The sequence below is a fragment of the Chanodichthys erythropterus genome, chromosome 17 (assembly GCF_024489055.1).
Source record: "Chanodichthys erythropterus isolate Z2021 chromosome 17, ASM2448905v1, whole genome shotgun sequence".
NCBI lineage: Eukaryota > Metazoa > Chordata > Actinopteri > Cypriniformes > Xenocyprididae > Chanodichthys > Chanodichthys erythropterus.
This window is the reverse complement of record NC_090237.1, coordinates 12,313,538-12,332,500: the sequence shown is the minus strand read 5'-3', so window position 1 is coordinate 12,332,500 and position 18,963 is coordinate 12,313,538. Positions and strand designations below refer to the sequence as shown.

The 18,963-nt window shown below is 36.7% G+C and overlaps 1 protein-coding gene across 1 annotated transcript in view; it reads left to right on the top strand.

The window, feature by feature from the left end:
• The window catches only part of tyw1 (tRNA-yW synthesizing protein 1 homolog (S. cerevisiae)), a 76,272-nt gene that overhangs the window by 39,383 nt on the left and 17,926 nt on the right, over nucleotides 1-18,963 (top strand). Inside the window, exons 13-14 of the mRNA XM_067365876.1 lie at nucleotides 1,796-1,931; nucleotides 14,854-14,964. Of these exons, the coding sequence (XP_067221977.1) occupies nucleotides 1,796-1,931; nucleotides 14,854-14,964 (247 nt within the window). The remainder of the gene's footprint in view (nucleotides 1-1,795; nucleotides 1,932-14,853; nucleotides 14,965-18,963) is intronic.

Sequence of the window (18,963 nt, the reverse complement as noted above, 5' to 3'; positions counted from 1 at the left end):
TTATAAAATTAGCTGCTGTGCACATTTTGACATCATGGATACAAGGGGAAGCATATAAATTAAAGGTGCCCTAGAACTTTAAAAAAAAAAAGATGTAATATAAGTCTAAGGTGTCCCCTGAATGTGTCTGTGAAGTTTCAGCTCAAAATACCCCATAGATTTGTTTAATTAATTTTTTTTAACTGCCTATTTTGGGGCATCATTATAAATGAGCCGATTCAGGGATACTGGCCCTTTAAATCTCATGCTCCACACCCACGGAGCTCGCGCTTGCCTTGAACAGTGCATAAACTAAGTTTACACAGCAAATATAACCCTCAAAATGGATCTTTACAAAGTGTTCGTCGTGCATGCGGCATGCATGCGGCATGCATGCGGCGGATTATGTGAGTATTGTATACTGTTATATTGTTTACATCTGATTCTGAATGAATTTGAGGCTGTGCTCCGTGGCTAACGGCTAATGCTACACTGTTGGAGAGATTTATAAAGAATGAAGTTGTGTTTATGAATTACACAGACTGCAAGTGTTTAATAATGAAAATAGCGACGGAACTTTTAGAAAGACAATTTACAAATATCACTAAAAATGGATCATGTCAGTTATTATTGCTCCATCTGCCATTTTTCGCTATTGTTCTTGCTTGCTTACCTAGTCTGATGATTCAGCTGAGCACATCCAGACGTTACTGGCTATAAAGCCTTTCGTAATGTTGGGAACATGGGCTGGCATATGCAAATATTGGGGGCATATACCCCGACTGTTACGTAACAGTTGGTGTTATGTTGATTCGCCTGTTCTTCGGATGTCTTTTAAACACATGAGATTTATATAAGGAGGAAACAATTGAGTTTGAGACTCACTGTATGTCATTTCCATGTACTGAACTCCTTATTTAACTATGCCAAGATAAAGTCAATTTTTCATTCGAGGGCACCTTTAAAAAAAGGAAAGGTCCCAGAACTGAGCCCTGGAGGACATCGTGAGCAATGGGAGCTGGGTTTGATTTCTTTATCAGTAGAAATTGATGCCTTTTAATGAATGATGATAACCAGTGGAGAGCAGTGCCAGTGATGCCAAATGCCAATATGTGGAAACTATTGTGGCAGGCAGTGTCAAAAGCTTTGCTAAGAGGACAAAAATGACCAAGATTGTCTATTTATTCAGATTCTTCACAATGTCTGTGAATCCACTTTTTTCAATATGTTTTGTAAGATGACTCCAGTGTTTGAAGGAGACACAGGGTCAGCTTGTCCGTTTTGAAAACCAGTGGGCGAATTGACTTGTCCTCATTACCCAAAGGGAAACCACAAAGTTATCATTCAGATAGAGAAGTTCCCTTCGTACTGTAAAGTGGGTGGCAACATTTACACTGTACTGTAGACACTGACAGCCCCTCATTAGAAATACCATGTCTTCACTAAAATGATGATAGGGTGATCTAGTTGGACAATCCAGAGCAGAGCTGTGTGATTGAGTTTTTTATTTGGCTAATGCATCTCTGGCACTTGTTGGTATGGTACATTGTCTGAATGTACACATTACCTATTCCTGGCTTAACTCCAGTTTTCATATCACATCACTCAGTTGCATATTGTTTTATTGTGTGTTGTACACAGGCACAGTGACAAAGAATGCAGTACAATATAGCCACTTGCTCTGCCTGGCCAGAAACGGTTTAGATCCCGATGCTTATGCACTCCAATTTTCTTCAGTCTTGTTAATATGTTAAAAAGCCAGACTTTCTGTGCTTCGTTAATTTTATTCTCTCTCCAACTCTTTCTTTGTTTATAGAAATCTTGTGCCTGTTACACAGCTTTATGTCAGCGTTGATGCCAGCACTAAGGACAGTCTGAAGAAAATTGACCGTCCCCTCTTCAAAGACTTCTGGCAGCGCTTTTTGGACAGTCTCAGAGCGCTTGGTGAAAAGGTATGTCTACTTTAACGTAGTCCAGATAAAACAAAAGAGTTTTGACTGTGTTAGAAGCTTGTAATATTACCATCTTACTGACTTCTTAAATTCGGTTTTAGTGTTGAGACTATTGTTCTAGACTGAGATTACGAATGCAAAAGATGCCTTATTTATCAAAGAAGTCCTTTTTTAGGACCAACTGTTGTCAACAATCATTAATTTTGACCCTTTCTTAGCAAAAAACCTAAATAGGCAATTATCAAGAGTACAAGACCCAGGGTAACATTGTGTACCTCTTGTGATCTTTAAATGGTGTACAGACCTTAAAGGGCATATTGCAGGTTAGAGCTTTAGTGATTCAATGTATAGAAAAATAATGTATGAAATGGATTTTCTTGAAAAAACACGCATAAATACGCTACATAGCCTTCTGGAGTCGTTTTTTGTGAGAGAATTTTACTTCCGCATCTGAAAAATGCCAAATCGGACGTGACGTCATTGAAGGGAGCGCAATCAATATAAACTATAGGAAAACAATGGATCGCAATGACAGTTCGGACGCTGAGAAAATTGTAAATGCTTATTTATACTCGTATAACTAATCACAGCCATACAATTAACCTGCTATGTGGCCAAGAGAGCAGGGACAGGCCAGAATTAGACAGAATAACGGTCAAAAGAGACAAATTGAGCTGTTGTGTGAAGCAGTGGAGAACAGGACAGAGACCGGTGTTAGCTTATAGTAATAACGTTAGGTAACGACATGTGCTCAGATCACAATATTGTACAGATTATTATCATGAATCAGGCAATAGCAAAGCTATTGGTCATCTAGGGAGTAGCTGATTACTAATAACAGAAATGTAAACTTTGATCAAGCGTATGTCACACGCGTTAATATCCGTCCACACTAACGTTACGTGATATAGCCGTTTCTCATCACGACTGATTTGGTAGTTAGCAAATGTAATAATCAAACAGAAAACTTAAAACGAGCTGCATCTCTGACGGATCCGTGATCATGTCTCCCGCCGGCGGCCAAACATATAGTGTTACTGTATGTGTTTCATGTTATCCTTTATTCATTAATTCTGTGTTATGAGTTTATTCCGTGCCCATTCACTGATAGTGTGAGGATGTATATGACGCCGTGATTATGTAGTTGTGTGAACTTATGTATAAGTTTACATACATGGCATGCATGAAATTGCAGTATTTACATTACCAGCACATAATTCAAAACTGTTTTGTGTAAGTGTGAGACTGTATGCATGTGTACATAATTTGTATTCATCAGTGTTGAAATTGCTTCAAGTAAAAACGGCGAAGAAGCATAGCGTGTGTAAGTTTATTAATTTAATATAATCATTTACAGAAGTATGACAATGTTGAACTCCATTATATCGCCAGGATGATAATCCTCCAGTCTAAAATGAAAGCGTTTTTCGACGCAGATGCAGAAGTGAAGTCCTGTGTCTTCACCTGCACAAAACAAACCCCGGCACAGAAGATAGCAGCGTAGTTTTTCTTGTTAGTAAACCTCTGTACTCGATGTCCTGACAGGCTGAAGTTTGTGCAACCTCCACAAACACAATAATTTACCATTACGATGATAAATAGAATACAAAAACTACCAAAAACACACTGATTCACGGCCGCTGTTGCTAAATACCAATATATTCTGCACTGAATCAACACAGAGCTCTGCGAACATCTCCCTGTAGTGACGTAAAATGACGCGACGCTGAAAAAAAAGCGTTTTTTACAGAGACCGTCACTTTATCTACTAAATTAATGCCCTTATGTCTCGCAAAACATTTTTAAACCATGCAGTACCTTTTTATATGGTATTTTTGTACAAGGTTAAATATTCACCTCAAAAAATGTTAAACCTGCAATATGCACTTTAATGAATCAGCACATCAACACCATTGCTCTTAAATGACTTGTATTGACACTGTATGTAGACAGAAAGAGACTGTGGTATTTATTCAGAATCATTCAACTCTAAAGTCAACAAGTGTTTTACAAGGTTAATTTTTCTGTTGTGCATTACTGTACGCAAAACTCAGTTGTCGCTGGCCCAAAAAATGGTTGTTTAATTGCCAAAAGCTGTTTACCTCTCGCTTCTCTTCATTATTTTTAATTCGTGTCAGGCTTGTACAAAACACACTGGTATAGAAATCCCTGCTATCGATTGTTAATTTCAAATATAATGACCACAAAGCCCCAGGATTGATTTAATCTTAACCCAAATCCTCTGATTTATCCGAGTAATAAGAGCAAAACGTACTTCGTCTCTAACAATGTCTTTTTTTTAGTAAGTGTTGAATAAAAGTCAGCGGATGCCTTCAAATGCTTTAACTGTGATATTAAGGTGAAGTTCTGTTAAAAATGTGAGCCTGATGAAGTGGATGCGTAGGTGCTGTCCGTCAATGGCTCTTCTTACTCGGGGGTTCAGCAAGCTGTGATGACAAAAGCAGTTTGTTACACTGAGGCCTTGGCATTACTGCTTAATGATTTTAAGTGCCATCATTCAGAGATGATTCACTGCGTCTGTAACTTCTGTGTGTGTGTGTGCCTGTACATATGTGCATATGTGAGTCATTAAAAGGAAGACACAAGAACAGAAAGTGCTCTTCTGTTTTCTAATGAGTTGAGATCACCTGCAGTGTCACTTTCTGACTGAAGAGAGCAACTTAACACTGATGGCACTGTAGACAGCAGGATTGTGAGGCATTCAGGATTTTGCTTTTATCCAAAGTGACTTACAAATAAAAGAAGCAATAAACCAAGGGAATAAATGTCTTTTTTTTATTTTTTTTTTTATAAAGATAAACATGTCTTGTGCCATTCAAGCTGGCCATTCCTGTTGCACTGGGTGATTTGTGACCAGAATAAGCAGCAGTTTCACCACTTTATGCTGATAGTAAAACTCTGTCTTTGTGAGACAAGAGAATTTCATGTGGCTGACGCCTGCTGTGCCTCCATCACTTGAACTTCACCTGTCTAGACTGACACCGTTTCCTTGGGAAGTTTGTCTATCATTGTGCATACTAATTTTACTATGGTTTATTCATCTCTCACATCTAAAAGATTTAATTACAAAGCATTTGTTTCTGGCTTCTATTTGTCAGAGATAAATAAGACGCAAGTATAAAAACACAATTATTAATGGCTGTTTTATTCTCAACATTCATCACCCCAGTTATATTCCATTTTTTTTTTTCCCTTTCTCCTTGTAACTAACAAGTCCTCATTAATTTTGTTGTTGGTGTGCATTTTGCTTAATTTGTTCTCAAGTATTTGCCAACAGTCTGTATATATTATAATCCTGTTTACATTAATTTTGTTGTTTTTTTTATACAGTGCAGTGCTTCCGTGTTCTATGTCAGAATGCCAGCTCATTATTGGCCGGCTCCTGCGTCCGCACGCGTCGTTGTGCTCACATGTATAGCATCGGCCAATACTGAGCCGCCGTTCTGACATAGAACCTGGAAGCGTTGCACTGTATTTACTATTTGAAATGCATAGGGACTGACATGGAAGAGAAGAAATTGTTGAATAAAATCGTTATTTTTTTATTTTGTTTTTGCGCACAAAAATATTCTCGTCGCTTCATAACATTAAGGTTGAATCACTGTAGTCACGTATTTTAACAATGTCTTCGCTACTTTTCTGGGCCTTGAAAAGTGCAATGATGTTGCTGCCTATGTGTGGTTCAGATACCTCTCGGATTTCATCAAAATTATCTTAATTTGTTTTTGTAAGATGAACGAAGGTCTTACAGGTGTGGAACGACTTAATACTTAAAGGTGCCCTAGAACTTTTTTTAAAAAGATGTAATATAAGTCTAAGGTGTCCCCTGAATGTGTCTGAAGTTTCAGCTCAAAATACCCCTTTTTTTTTTTTTTTTTTTTTTATTAATTTTTGTAACTGCCTATATAGGGGCATAATTAGAAATGAGCCGATTCAGGGTGTGTGACCTTTAAATCTCGTGCTCCACGCCCCAAGAGCTCGCGCTTGCCTTAAACAACATAAAACAAGTTCAAACAGCTAATATAACCCTCAAAATGGATCTTTACAAAGTGTTCGTCATGCAGCATGTCTAATCGCATAAGTACAGTGTTTATTTTGATGTTTACATTGATTCTGAATTGATTCTGAACATTTAGAAAGACAATTTACAAATATCACTAAAAATATCATGTTATCATGGATCATGTCAGTTATTATTGCTCCATCTGCCATTTTTCGCTATTGTTCTTGCCTGCTTACCTAGTCTGATGATTCAGCTGAGCAGATCCAGACGTTAATACTGGCTGCCCTTGTCTAATGCCTTATATAATGTTGGGAACATGGGCTGGCATATGCAAATATTGGGGGCGTACACCCCGACTGTTACGTAACAGTCGGTGTTATGTTGAGATTCGCATGTTCTTTGGAGGTCTTTTATACAAATGAGATTTATATAAGGAGGAGGAAACAATGGAGTTTGAGACTCACTGTCTTTTACATGTACTGAACTCTTGTTATTTAACTATGCTGAGGTAAATTCAGTTTTTGAATCTAGGGCACCTTTTAATGACAGAAATTTTGAGTGAACTAACTCTTTAACTAACCCTTTTAATGACCTCTAATTCCTTTAATGTAAAGGAATTAGTATAAATTAGTAGAATTAGTAGACCTTGAAATGAATTGGTAGATACAATAGAACAAAACAGAACAAGTTCAACAATAGAAACTATTAACATCCCCATATTGTTTGGTTTTGTTAGGATTCTTATTTTGAAATCAAATCTGTACTAATATTTTTGTGTGAGTTGATGTTGATTAGCAAAATTGTGTGTGTGAATATAATATAATATAATATAATATAATATAATATAATGTAATGTAATGTAATGTAATGTAATGTAATGTAATGTAATGTAATACACCCAATTAAGTTGGCAAAACTCAAAACAATTTGAAACTGCTCTTTTGAGTAAGCTAATTTGTACATCTAAAGCATTCATTTATCTTAAAATTATCATGTAATCTCAATTTAAATTCTATGTAGTTGTAGCGAATTAACTCAAAGGGGAAATATTAATAATTATTCATAACTCATTATGATTATTAATTATGATTAATTATGAATATGCAAATCCGTTAATCAGATTAACTGGACATAGCTACATTAAAATTAATATTACAATCAGTTAACCTGTTCGTCCAGTGAACGCTCAGTGTTGATTATTAATTCTAAGAAATGTTAATTTCCAAGTTATGGAAAAATAATATTTCTTATTGTACTGTACTACTCAGAGCAGGTAGTCCGGATCTATCACTTAAGCGGCAATTCATTAGCAGACGGAGTCAGAACCAAACATGTCCTGTGCACAATCTTTATTAACTAACTCACAAACACACAACTAAACTAACAAACACGTAACATAACATACACAAAGGGTCACACACACATACACAAGTCAGAATGAGTAATGATAGAGTTGAACCGGAAGAGATGCTGTTACTAGAGCTACATGAAATGTCAAAGGCAATCTGGAAAGGAATCATCAGTTTCTTCAGCAATAGCAACGGTCCATCTTACAAATTAATACTAAATTGCTATTTAGTGTTAAAATGTACGATACTTGAAAGGTGCCCTTAGGCTGAGGAGCATCGGCTCTGCCATCTGAGGAGAGGTCTTGAGGATTCAGCCCGGAGTTTTTATCAGTCTTTTCCATGATGGATGAGGAGCACATGGCTCGTTTGTAGGCCGAGGCCTACAGGCCTTGCAGGCCTCGCCTAGGCCGGCCGCAAGGACAGTCCGTTCGGTCGTTCAGGAGCAAGGAGAAAGAGAGAGGGAGTGGCCCTGTTCAATCGTTTTTAACCTCTGGTCAAAGCCAACCTCTTAGGAATGATGGGGGCCAATGAGGTCGTTGTATTTCCGGGTGACACACACCTCCCTTTGGTGGGGCTTTTATGACCTTCAAAGCTCAACCAGTATAATCTTGCTCGAAGTACTATTAAAGATTCTTATAACACTTATGTGTTGTGCAGGTATGGACATACCGCATACACAAACATTTAAATCTGCTCGACACGAATGCATAGACACCAAACATGGCATAATTGAAGTGACCGTGCAGGTCATAACATTTAACAATCATCAAACATGTAAATACAATGAGTACAATACAACATCAGTAATAATGGATACCATTTCCTGAGAAGGGTTCATTTATAGCACAGTCTGTCTATACATTAATGCCATAGAGTCTGTGTTCTGTGTGGAAAATGCAGGGAAGATGCAGATTTTCTGTGTTTCTCCTCTGCTCTCCTTGCGGCAACCACATTCCTCAGCGCAATAAACTTGTAACTGAAAACTTCCCGGGGGATGGGGACAGTCAAATCCCAGAGTGAGCTTAAAACTATTGGTGAACTAACAAATAATGGTGTCTGATTTGTCTCAGTCATTACATAGTGGAAACTCAGCTAGATTTAACTAGCCAATTCAGTAAATTCTAACTTGCTAATTGGTAACACAATACTTTGATAGCATTAGCATAGCATTACAATTGCTGAATGTGTATGGCAAACGACAAATATATAAGATGTGGTTTTCATAAATGATTCTTATTGATTCTTGTTTAGAAAGAGAAATTCTGTAAGACAGAAAAATGCTGTGTGTTGTACTTCAGTGGACTCTGAGTAATTAAGGTAGAGGCAGAATCCTTTGGGAGATGCTGGAATGGACTCCAGTCTCTGACACTTTTTTTCTTTCTATGTGTAGTTTGCACCATTTTTATCTCAGTGTACTGCTTTGCAGCAGAGCAGGAAAACATTATTTTTTTGAGCAAGAACAAAGACGCATTTGAACTGAATTTTCTTCATGTAATGAGTGCCTTTTATTGTGTGTGATCGTCAATTGGACACATTATGTAGATCACCAATGACACTCCCCCCCCCCCCACCCCCACACACACATACATAAATAAACTGCAAAATAGTGTATAATAGTAGGACCTTATGTTTTTATGTTTAGAGAATAAACCATTGCTGTAGTACAATTGTGTTAAGGCACCTTATAAGAGATTATATACTATGAAGTACAATGCAATTGATGATGAAAGACACAAAATTATTGCATATTTAAATAGTTTCTACTCTCACATATGCACAGAGAGAGTTGTAAGGCAGCAGTGTTTGCCAGGGATTCAGAAAGTGACCGACTTGCTGTGGTTTTAATATTGGACCCCTGAATGATGGTAGGCAATAAAGCTGGCGTTATGGGGTCATTAATCTTCAGATATGTCAGATCAAAATTTCAATTCCTTGATTTTTGAAGTCAATATGAAATGTCATTTGTAGCTCATTTCTGTAATGTGAAGTTTATTTCAATGAGGAAAAAAAAGTAATGCAAGGTGTCATTTCATTCATTAGGAATCGATTGGTTGTTTGTTTTTTTGGGAATAGCATGCCGTACACCATTGAATTGTGTAAACTTGAACATTTATTAAGGAAGTAAATGTTTTTAAGTCAAACTGAAATTAAAAAAGTGAGCAGACCGTTTGACATACCTTAAAAGCCTGTTTGCTTCTGTATGCAGTAGGCGATGTTTGTCCTTGGCTTGACTGAGCTGAGAAAAGTCAACATAAATTTTATAAAGTAAAGTCTGTGTATCTGGAACAGTTTTACTTCAGAATTATGAATTTCATCTGACTTTAGTTGCAATTCCGTGTTCAGTTGGAGGCACATCAACACTGAGATGCAAACAAGTTTTTTATTAAATATTGAAAACTGTGTTTATGAAGAAGACCCATTAGAATTCTTTTTAAGTATACCATGTCTCTACAAATCAGAGACTGAGGTTTCTGCGTGCCCTTGCATGGTTGAGTGGTGTAGGGTTTAGTTCAGTGCGCACAGACACAACTCATCCCTACATACTAAGTGTGTCCTTGTGATCTCTAGCTCTCTCAGGCTTGATAAGTGCTGTTCATTGAAATGCTTTGCTTGGCCGTCTTGTTTTCCAAGGAAATACAGCACATGACAGATGAAGAGCCATGTCCTGGATTTACCTAACCTTTTTTAGCATTCCTATTGGATTAATTTCTTATTGGTTTTGATCTGTGTGGGGACATTTGACAATCCTGCCCTGCTATTTGATTAGCTTTTTTTTTCCCTCTCAGGAGCGAGCTGTTTGTGTACTATTGGTCCTTCTCTTTTTAAGACCTTTTTTGAAGCTGAAAATACCAGTTGGTGAACAGAGGCCAGACAGAAAAGTTGCAAAGTGTATTCTAACTTTCTGCTGCCATTTCTTAGTATTTTTCCGTTCTGATTCTGCTTATTTCAGAGTGTTCAAAATAAACTGGTTTCCAAGTCACAGGAGCGTTATTTGCTATAGATGCTTGTTTGATAAGAGACTGTTCTTATCTGTAAGATAAGAACAGAACAGGGAACAGGTGTGTAACTCGTGACTCACTATAGAAACTAATAAGGAACACAGGTGGACAAACAGGGTAACCAAATGACAGTAAAACAGAACTATATAGAACATAACAATTACAGATTTTTACTTTTTTTCTATAGAAAATAACAGGGTGTTTTGGAGAGTTTCTACAGCGTTGCTATATAGTTGCTAAGGTGTTCTGATTGGTTTTAGTCCATTAGCGATCTTTCCATCCAAATTTCAAATTTAGTTTATTCAGAATGCTACAGAATATTATATAAGAGAATTTTAACCCTTTTTTTTGTTACCTTTTTTTTTTTTTTTTTTAAGAGAACAAAATCTCCACTTCGCTTATTGCAAAATTGAGTGAATTTAGTCACATGGCGTTGAGGCAAAGTAACATGACTTTTATTGTGCATGTAGAAATTTGTTTGAATTTGTTGTCTTGCTTAAAAAAAAAACCTACTGAAATTATTATTTTGTATTATGTTTTTTTTTTTTTAAATATGTATATTTTTATTCATTGTATTTTTTAACATACTTTCTGGAAATTTCATCTTGGTTTTTCCATTCAGCTTTTTTTTTTTTTTTTTTTTTTTTTTTATCCAGTTTTTCAAAATTTACATTTAAAATATGTGGATTGAAAGCTGGCAAAAAGTTCCTTTTTAATTGAAGCAAAGCAGCAAACCATATGTAGGAACCAGAATATCCATTTCAAATGTCTTCAGAGTCTAATAGATTTTTGTTCACCTGTTTTATCATCTCCCATACATAAATTGTAGGTTTGATTGCTTGTAAAGGGTGTGTTCACACTGGTCATGTTTGGTTCAATTAAAACAAACTCTGGTGCGATTTGCTCTGTTAGTGCGGTTCATTTGAGCATATGTGAACGCTGCCATCCGAACCCTGGTGCGCACCAAACAAGCGGACCGAGACCGCTGAAAAGATGGGTCTGTGTCTGCTTCCAAACAAACTCTGGTGCGGTTCGAATGTGAACGCAACACGGACCAAAGACATGTAAACGAACCAAAAACCCTAAGAAGGACAGAATCCTCATGCGTAATGATTTTTCTCATTATAGTCACGAGTTTGCCCATCACAGGCATCAGACGCCCGTCTCCACGCAGCAGATCATTTGTGTGTGATTGAGGGATTCCCGCTGCTGTTTTGTCTCCTTTACACATTTTATAAGCTCTTCATGAGTTCCCAGCTGGCCAAAATACCATCATATGCACAACAAGCGCATTTATCTCAGCACACAGCATTGTTTTGGATGTTCGGTAATAGGGCTGGGTATTGACACAATTTTATGATTCGATTCGATTACTATTCACATGCTTTCTATTTCGATTAAATTCAATATAGATTATTTTGGATGTAGTATTTCAGTGACAGTACATTGCAAATTTTCATAACTAATGCTGTAAACTACACATGGGAGTCAGTTGGTACTACTATAATAATATTGAAGGTTAAATTAACTTATTTATATACTGACACTTAAATTACACTCAATGTTTTTATTATAAATAAAGTTTAGAATTACATAATCATATTTCTACTCCAATTTGTGTTTTTGAAATAAAAACATTTAAATCGCAGCTTATTCAAATACGCAATAAATATTGAAGAACATTAAAAATTATAATGAATATGTAACGGTGCATAGCTATATTTATCAGAATGTTGCTTTCTAGAGTTCACTTTTCTAGCTGACTAATGAGTTTATGGTCACTGAATATGGATCTTTGCAAAGTGTTCGTCATGCAGCATGTCTAATCGCATAAGTACAGTGTTTATTTGGATGCTTACATTTGATTCTGAATGAATTTGAGGCTGTGTTCCGTGGCTAACGGCTAATGCTACACTGTTGGAGAGATTTATAGAGAATGAAGTTGTTTATGAATTATACAGACTGCAAGTGTTTAATAATGGAAATAGCGACGGCTCTTGTCTCCGTGAATACAGTAAGAAACGATGGTAACTTTAACCACATTTAACAGTACATTAGCAACATGCTAACGAAACATTTAGAAAGACAATTCACAGATATCACTAAAAATATCATGTTATCATGGATCATGTCAGTTATTATTGCTCCATCTGCCATTTTTTGCTATTGTCCTTGCTTGCTTACCTAGTCTGATGATTCAGCTGTGCACATCCAGATGTTAATACTGGCTGCCCTTGTCTAATGCCTTGAACATGAGCTGGCATATGCAAATATTGGGGGCGTACATATTAATGATCCCCACTGTTACGTAACAGTCGGTGTTATGTTGAGATTCGCCTGTTCTTCGGAGGTCTTTTAAACAAATGAGATTTATATAAGGAGGAGGAAACAATGGAGTTTGAGACTTACTGTATGTCATTTCCATGTACTGAACTCTTGTTATTTAACTATGCCAAGATAAATTCAATTTTTAATTCTAGGGCACCTTTAATTGATTTCTGCTAATATGTGCAATAATAATAGAGAGGCTTGGCTTCAGACAACGCTCTGTCAGCACTTTTTCACTCACTTTTACACATACAGCTGGCTATGCTGCTGTTCTGTTCTAGCATGTGGCTGTCTGTTTTTATGGAGCCCTGCTCACCTTCTGCCTGATTCAGCCTCAGGTGTGGGATGGATGAAGATCTCTTGGCAGGTTTAAAACAGCTTGCTGCTCTAAATACCCTCACCCGCTGCCACATCACTCCAATTATCCATCTCTCATGTCCGTCCTTCTCTCTCCAGTTCATGCACACATACACCTGTGAAGGCCAGATCCTCCCCAGCTTTTGCTGGCTTCCATCCCCCCATCCTTCCCTGCCTTGCAGATCCACTAGTTAGCATGGATCAGGAACAATGCTGACTGCGTTGACATCTGTACTCTGACAGAAACCAACCAAACATGCAAAGGCATTCAGTCTATAGGGATGGACATGGTTATTTTGAGCAATGTCAGACTGTGACAGTCTGACTGTTTGATTGACAAGGTGCAATAACAGGAACAGGAGACATGAGTGTCCATTATCACTGGCTGTGTTTTGTGTGGTTCTCCTCCCCTTAGGGCATCAGTGTGTGAGGGTCTGTGAGTAATGATGTGGGCCGGAGCACTCCGAACTCCAGGACCCAAGGGCCAGACACTGAAGGCTGAAGCTTGGAGAAGCTCTCTTATTAAAAAGACTTGCTCCTTTTCTCCATGTTCTTCTCTTGTCAATAATAATATTAAGCAGCGTCAGCAAGATTATGTTGATGCAATAGCTAGAAATGGAACATCCCACTTTAAGCTCTGAATTATTTGTCAGTCATGGGATGTGCTGTATATCTTCATACCTTCATTACATCAGGTTTTGATAGAAATTCATTACTTTTCAAAGGCGTATGCTTGGGCTGTCACCATCAGTAAATTTTGTCACCAACTTCATTTTGTCACTTTATTTTGATTAAGTATTCTTTTATTCACATTTTACTTGGACTTTTATACCAACAGGGTAGAATTATTATTATTTATTTAATATTTGTTATACTAATATTTTAAAATAATTAATATATAATATATTATTTAAATATTAAAATGGTTATAGATGTTTCAAATATTTCTCATTGAGTGAACTTTAGTTATAATGTTGTTTTGTTTTGAATATAATACAATAGTAATACATTCGCCAGTAATTCTTCACTTTCATGTGTCATTTTACAGTGATTTGCCAATAATTCTTATTAAATTATCTTAAATACATCTTTAGGCAAATATGTATTTAAAAAAAATAAGCCAAAAACTAAAAAATTAAGTATTATGTAACGTTACATTTCTGTGGAAGCTTGTTTCCGTTACTTAAAAAAAATAAATAAAATAAAAATAAATCAAAAAGGTAATTGCAACCTTTTTCTCACAATTCTGATTTTTTTATCTCACAATTGTGTTATAAAGTCAGAATTGCGAGAGAAACTCAATTCCAAGCAAAAATGTTTCTCACAATTCTGACTTTATAACATGTAATCGCTACTTTATATGGCGCAATTCTGACTTCACAACTCGCAATTGTGAGAAAAAGTCAGAATTGTGAGATAAATTACAATTACCTTTTTTATTTTTTATTCAGTGGTGGAAACAAGCTTCCATACATTTCAGTAGTTTCTATTTCTGTAATTAAATCTTTTTTTTTTTTTTTTTTTTTTTTTATATCGTCCACCCTTCTTTTTTGCAGATAATGCAGCCACTGATTTGTTTTTGTTTGTTTTTTTTTCTTCTATTTCACCAGCAGATCCTAATCTTAATCATTTTAAAATCATTTACTTTCTTCAAACACATTCTTATTTATTGATTCAGTTGTGCATGCTGTTCCAAAAGACAAAATTTGTCTTTGTAATCTTCTTCTATTGATCATGTGGTTTCACTCAGAAATGCATTAGATTACGAAAGTGGGTTGCAAGTATCATTTGGTATTCTCAAACCCAGGTGCATTTGATTAATTAAGCAGTAATTTGACAGCTCTTCCTTGTGTTTCCGCTTCTAGCAACAGCGTACGGTGTACAGACTGACCCTGGTGAAGGCCTGGAATGTGGATGAGCTGAAGGCCTACTCAGATCTCATCGCCCTTGGCCAGCCAGATTTCATCGAGGTCAAGGTATGCTTCTCACCCGCCTAATTCAGGCATCCGCTTCTAATGAGGCTCTCTGAACCCTTTTGGGTTTAATAGGTAAATCTTTATTAAGCTATTGCTGGAATCCCAAGCATTTCCTCCTAATCCTTTTTTGCAGAAAAACAAGGTAATGACCAGGCTCATTAAATTTATTCTCAGTCCTAATGCATTAACTGAAAGCCAATGAATCAAGATTGGATTGATTTTGGATTGACCTCAGATGAACTTGGTGTAATAGTGTTTTCAGCAGGAGCTTTGAAATATTGTAACTGAAACCCCCAAAAAAGCTACAGCAATTTTGACTCGAATGCTACATTATTATAGTATATTAAATTTTAAAAATATCATCTTGGAATTGCTGTATCAAGTATCAGAATGTTGCATCAGTATCTTTCACAATTTTAGTGCATTGTTATGAAATTTGTTGCGTAATGTGTATTTTCACCCAATTTAAAATAGCTTTTTAGAGGTTTTAAAGGTGTGTTATCAGGTTTTTCAAACCCGATTGACTTTTTATGTAGAACATAAAAGGAGAAATTTTGAAAAGTGTGCTCCTCGTTCTTTTTCAAATAATTACAACTGGCATTGAAGCTTTAAAGAAAACACCCAAAGCATCACATGACTGGGTTTTATTGCAAGTGTTTTGCCATATGATAGCTTTGAGTAATGAGTAACTCGTATTTAGGTCATATTCACTGACTTAAATTTGAGTGAGCTGTTAACCGCTGCAATCCCTACGTCAATGAGTTGAACTCAAGAAGCAGATTAGTCATGAGTTTGACTTTGAAGATGGGTCTACATTGTTTTTTACGAATTCGCCTACGAATCACTACTTCTGTAATGAAATCTCATGAATGTGGCAAGGAGGGTGAATACAGATATCAATATTCTCAGTAATTATGACTTAAATTTTAGTTTTCGTCACACAAAGCTTCGGAAGACTTTGAATATAGTGCACATGTTGAATAGACCTCTTTTAATATACATTTTTTTGTGTTTTGTGTCATTTTGTAAGGCTTCAGTCCCCATTCATTAAAAAAGTGACCAGCATGTTCTTCAAAATTTAGTTTTGTTTCATACAATAAAATAAAATCATGCAGTTATTGAATAACATGACTAAACAAATAATTACAAAATTTTAGCTAGGTATGTGGGATTTATCAAAAATGTAATAAAATTGCAGTGTGAGCATGCCTGAATTCTAAAAGTTTTTCCACCAGCTTCCCCATGTAACGTGCCTAAAACAGAACAGAGTGGGATTACCATTACGACAGAAAGCACAGAAACATGGAAGGCGAATTCAGGGCAGGATAACGGACAGGAAATAAAATCAACATCTGTGGTTTGAGAATATTTTGGATACAGAAGATGATGTATCATATAGCCAGGTAATTTGCAAGACCTGTCAAACTATCGTTGCAGCAAAAGAGTATGGGGCCATTCACACAAAACTCATTGTTTGAGGTTTAAAACATGAAACGCAGGTCTAGAAACTCGTTTTTAAAAGTAGAACTTGTTTTACTTTGAGCGCCGCATAGAACTCTGTCATACGCGAGAAGCTGCAAGAGACCCGAGACACGAGCGCAACAGTTAAAGTCCGTATAGAGAGTTAAAAAACAGTGGCACAATCGGAACCAGGTAAACTAAAATCGATAATACAGGTATTTGTGAACTGCACAACATATGAAAAGAATAAAAAATACCATTAATTTTTTTTTTTTTTTTTTTTGTCTGTATCGCACAGCCCTAATTTTAGGTGAATTTTCTTTAATTTTATTAGAGGAGCCATAAGTCTTTACTTTCAGAAAGCAGTTTATGCTTCTTCCCATTTATCTAATGATCCATGAAGAAGTCAGTCCTCCATGGAATGCCATGGTTGTAGCTTTTAAATAGTCAACTAGTGACTTTAATGGCTTTTTAATGAAATGCTTTTAAGTTAGTTTTTAATCAGCAAGTTAAACCCCTTATCCTACTTAATCAACCTGTCTTCAAGATTAATGCAATTGACTAAACTTATTAAATCTCTCCTCATCTCAGCCAGTTTTTCTTTGCCTCAGTGCATCAGGAGTTTGTTGACCTGTGTAATTACACTGTACTGGTTTAATTGTATTGATAACCGATTCACTCATGACCTCATGCATCCCATGCCACCAGATGATGGACACATCGTTTTGTTGAATCTTCTTGCCGTTCCTCCAGGTGGAAAAACAATCTTTCACGTCTGTTAATTTACAGTTTTATTCATCCTTGTTTCTCCTCTTTTCCCCGTTCAGCCGCAATTTGCATTAATTCTTTCACGTATTTCTTCTCTCCTCCACTCTTATCTTCACATTAGCAGGTTCTTTCTAATGGAGGGAAGGGTGGGGGCTGTTACACAGAGAACCACAGAATTGCCCGTAATCTCATTACGAGTCAACAGCCAGTCATGTGACTGGTGTGCACCTGCCCCATAGGGAGCCCGCCTCAGCGCATTCACATTCAAAGCAGAGCCACTCCAAAGTAAAGCCGACTTCAACTATGACATGCTGTTACCTAGCAACAATAATCGCCCACTTTGATAGACCGCAGAAGGCGAGGATTTACGCCGCCTTCTATGGGATAAAATAAAGGCTATGTGAAAGTGAGGAAAATATTGCTGAGTTTACCCAAACAGATGAAGTCTGTCTCTGTCTCTGAGCCTGCATCCACCTTTTAATAATTTGTCAGTCAGTCATTTTGTGCATTAACAAGGTAGCCGGTATATGGGAAGCATGAAGCTGAGAGCATGTTGTTGAAGTTAAATCTGGGTAATGTCATTGCATTCATAGTATCCATTTTATCCATTCATGCATTTCTTGGGAATCAAACCCATGAACCTTTGACATTGTTAGTTCCATGCTTCCATGCTTTAAAAGTCATCATTTTTGTTTATAGCATTTATTTTGCTCTTTAATTAGAGTAATGATGGCTTTATTCTTGCCAAGCGCTGGGCAACAAGTTTCTCATAATAATTAGACATTGTTCATATGTAGCCAGACATCAAATTTCTTGACATCTCATTTACTTCTATAGGACACCAGTGACCCAGTCATCAAACAACTAGCAGTGGCAACATTGTTTTGTGCGCGTTTGGCCACTATTATAGACGTGAAACAGAGTGGTGATATATGCAGAGGTTAATTAAGTTTGGTGGTAGCTGAGCAAGTTTGATATGTTTCTGTGAGTTATGGAGGCATTCAGCCCCCTCCAGCTGTTCGGCCCAAGTGCAGCTCCTCAACCCTGCAGTAATTACAGCGCCCAACAGCTGCTCCTTACCTCTCACATTTCCCAACACCTTTGTTGTGCCTTTCTTTTACTTTGTACATGCACACTGGTGAAATATTTACTCAAACTGTCAGACAACAGATGTTTTTTTGTGTGTTTATTTTCATGTGTTTTGTTAGTTATTAGATTTTGTTTACATTTGTTTGAAATAATGCACATGAAATTGTGCACAGTAAGACCAGAAACGCGCATCTTGACTTAATTTTTATTTATTCTATATTCTAAATTGCAAATAAAACACTAAAATTAGTCATTTTAAATGGTAAAAGTGAATTTATGCATCACTACTTTGTAATGTACAGTATGAAAAATGGATATTCATTTTGAGGTTTTCTAAACATTACATTTAGCAGTGTTAATTTAGTGGTTCTCATTCACTAATCGTGCATATGCACTAGGGCTGCACGATTAATCGCATGCTATTCTCACGCGCATTTCCTCAGTAAAGCCGGTTCCCTGATTACCGCTAAATCGCCATCACCTGTTTTTAAACGGAGCGCCTTTTAATAGACAGAGCCGTAGTTCACAGACAAGCCACGCAATATCGCGTTCATTATCGCAGGCGATTCATCTGCGATATGAACGCGATATTGCGTGGCTTTTCAGTGATCTACGGCTCTGTCTATTAAATGCCGCTTCATTTGAAAGCAGGTGATGGCGATTTAGCGGTAATCAGGGAAC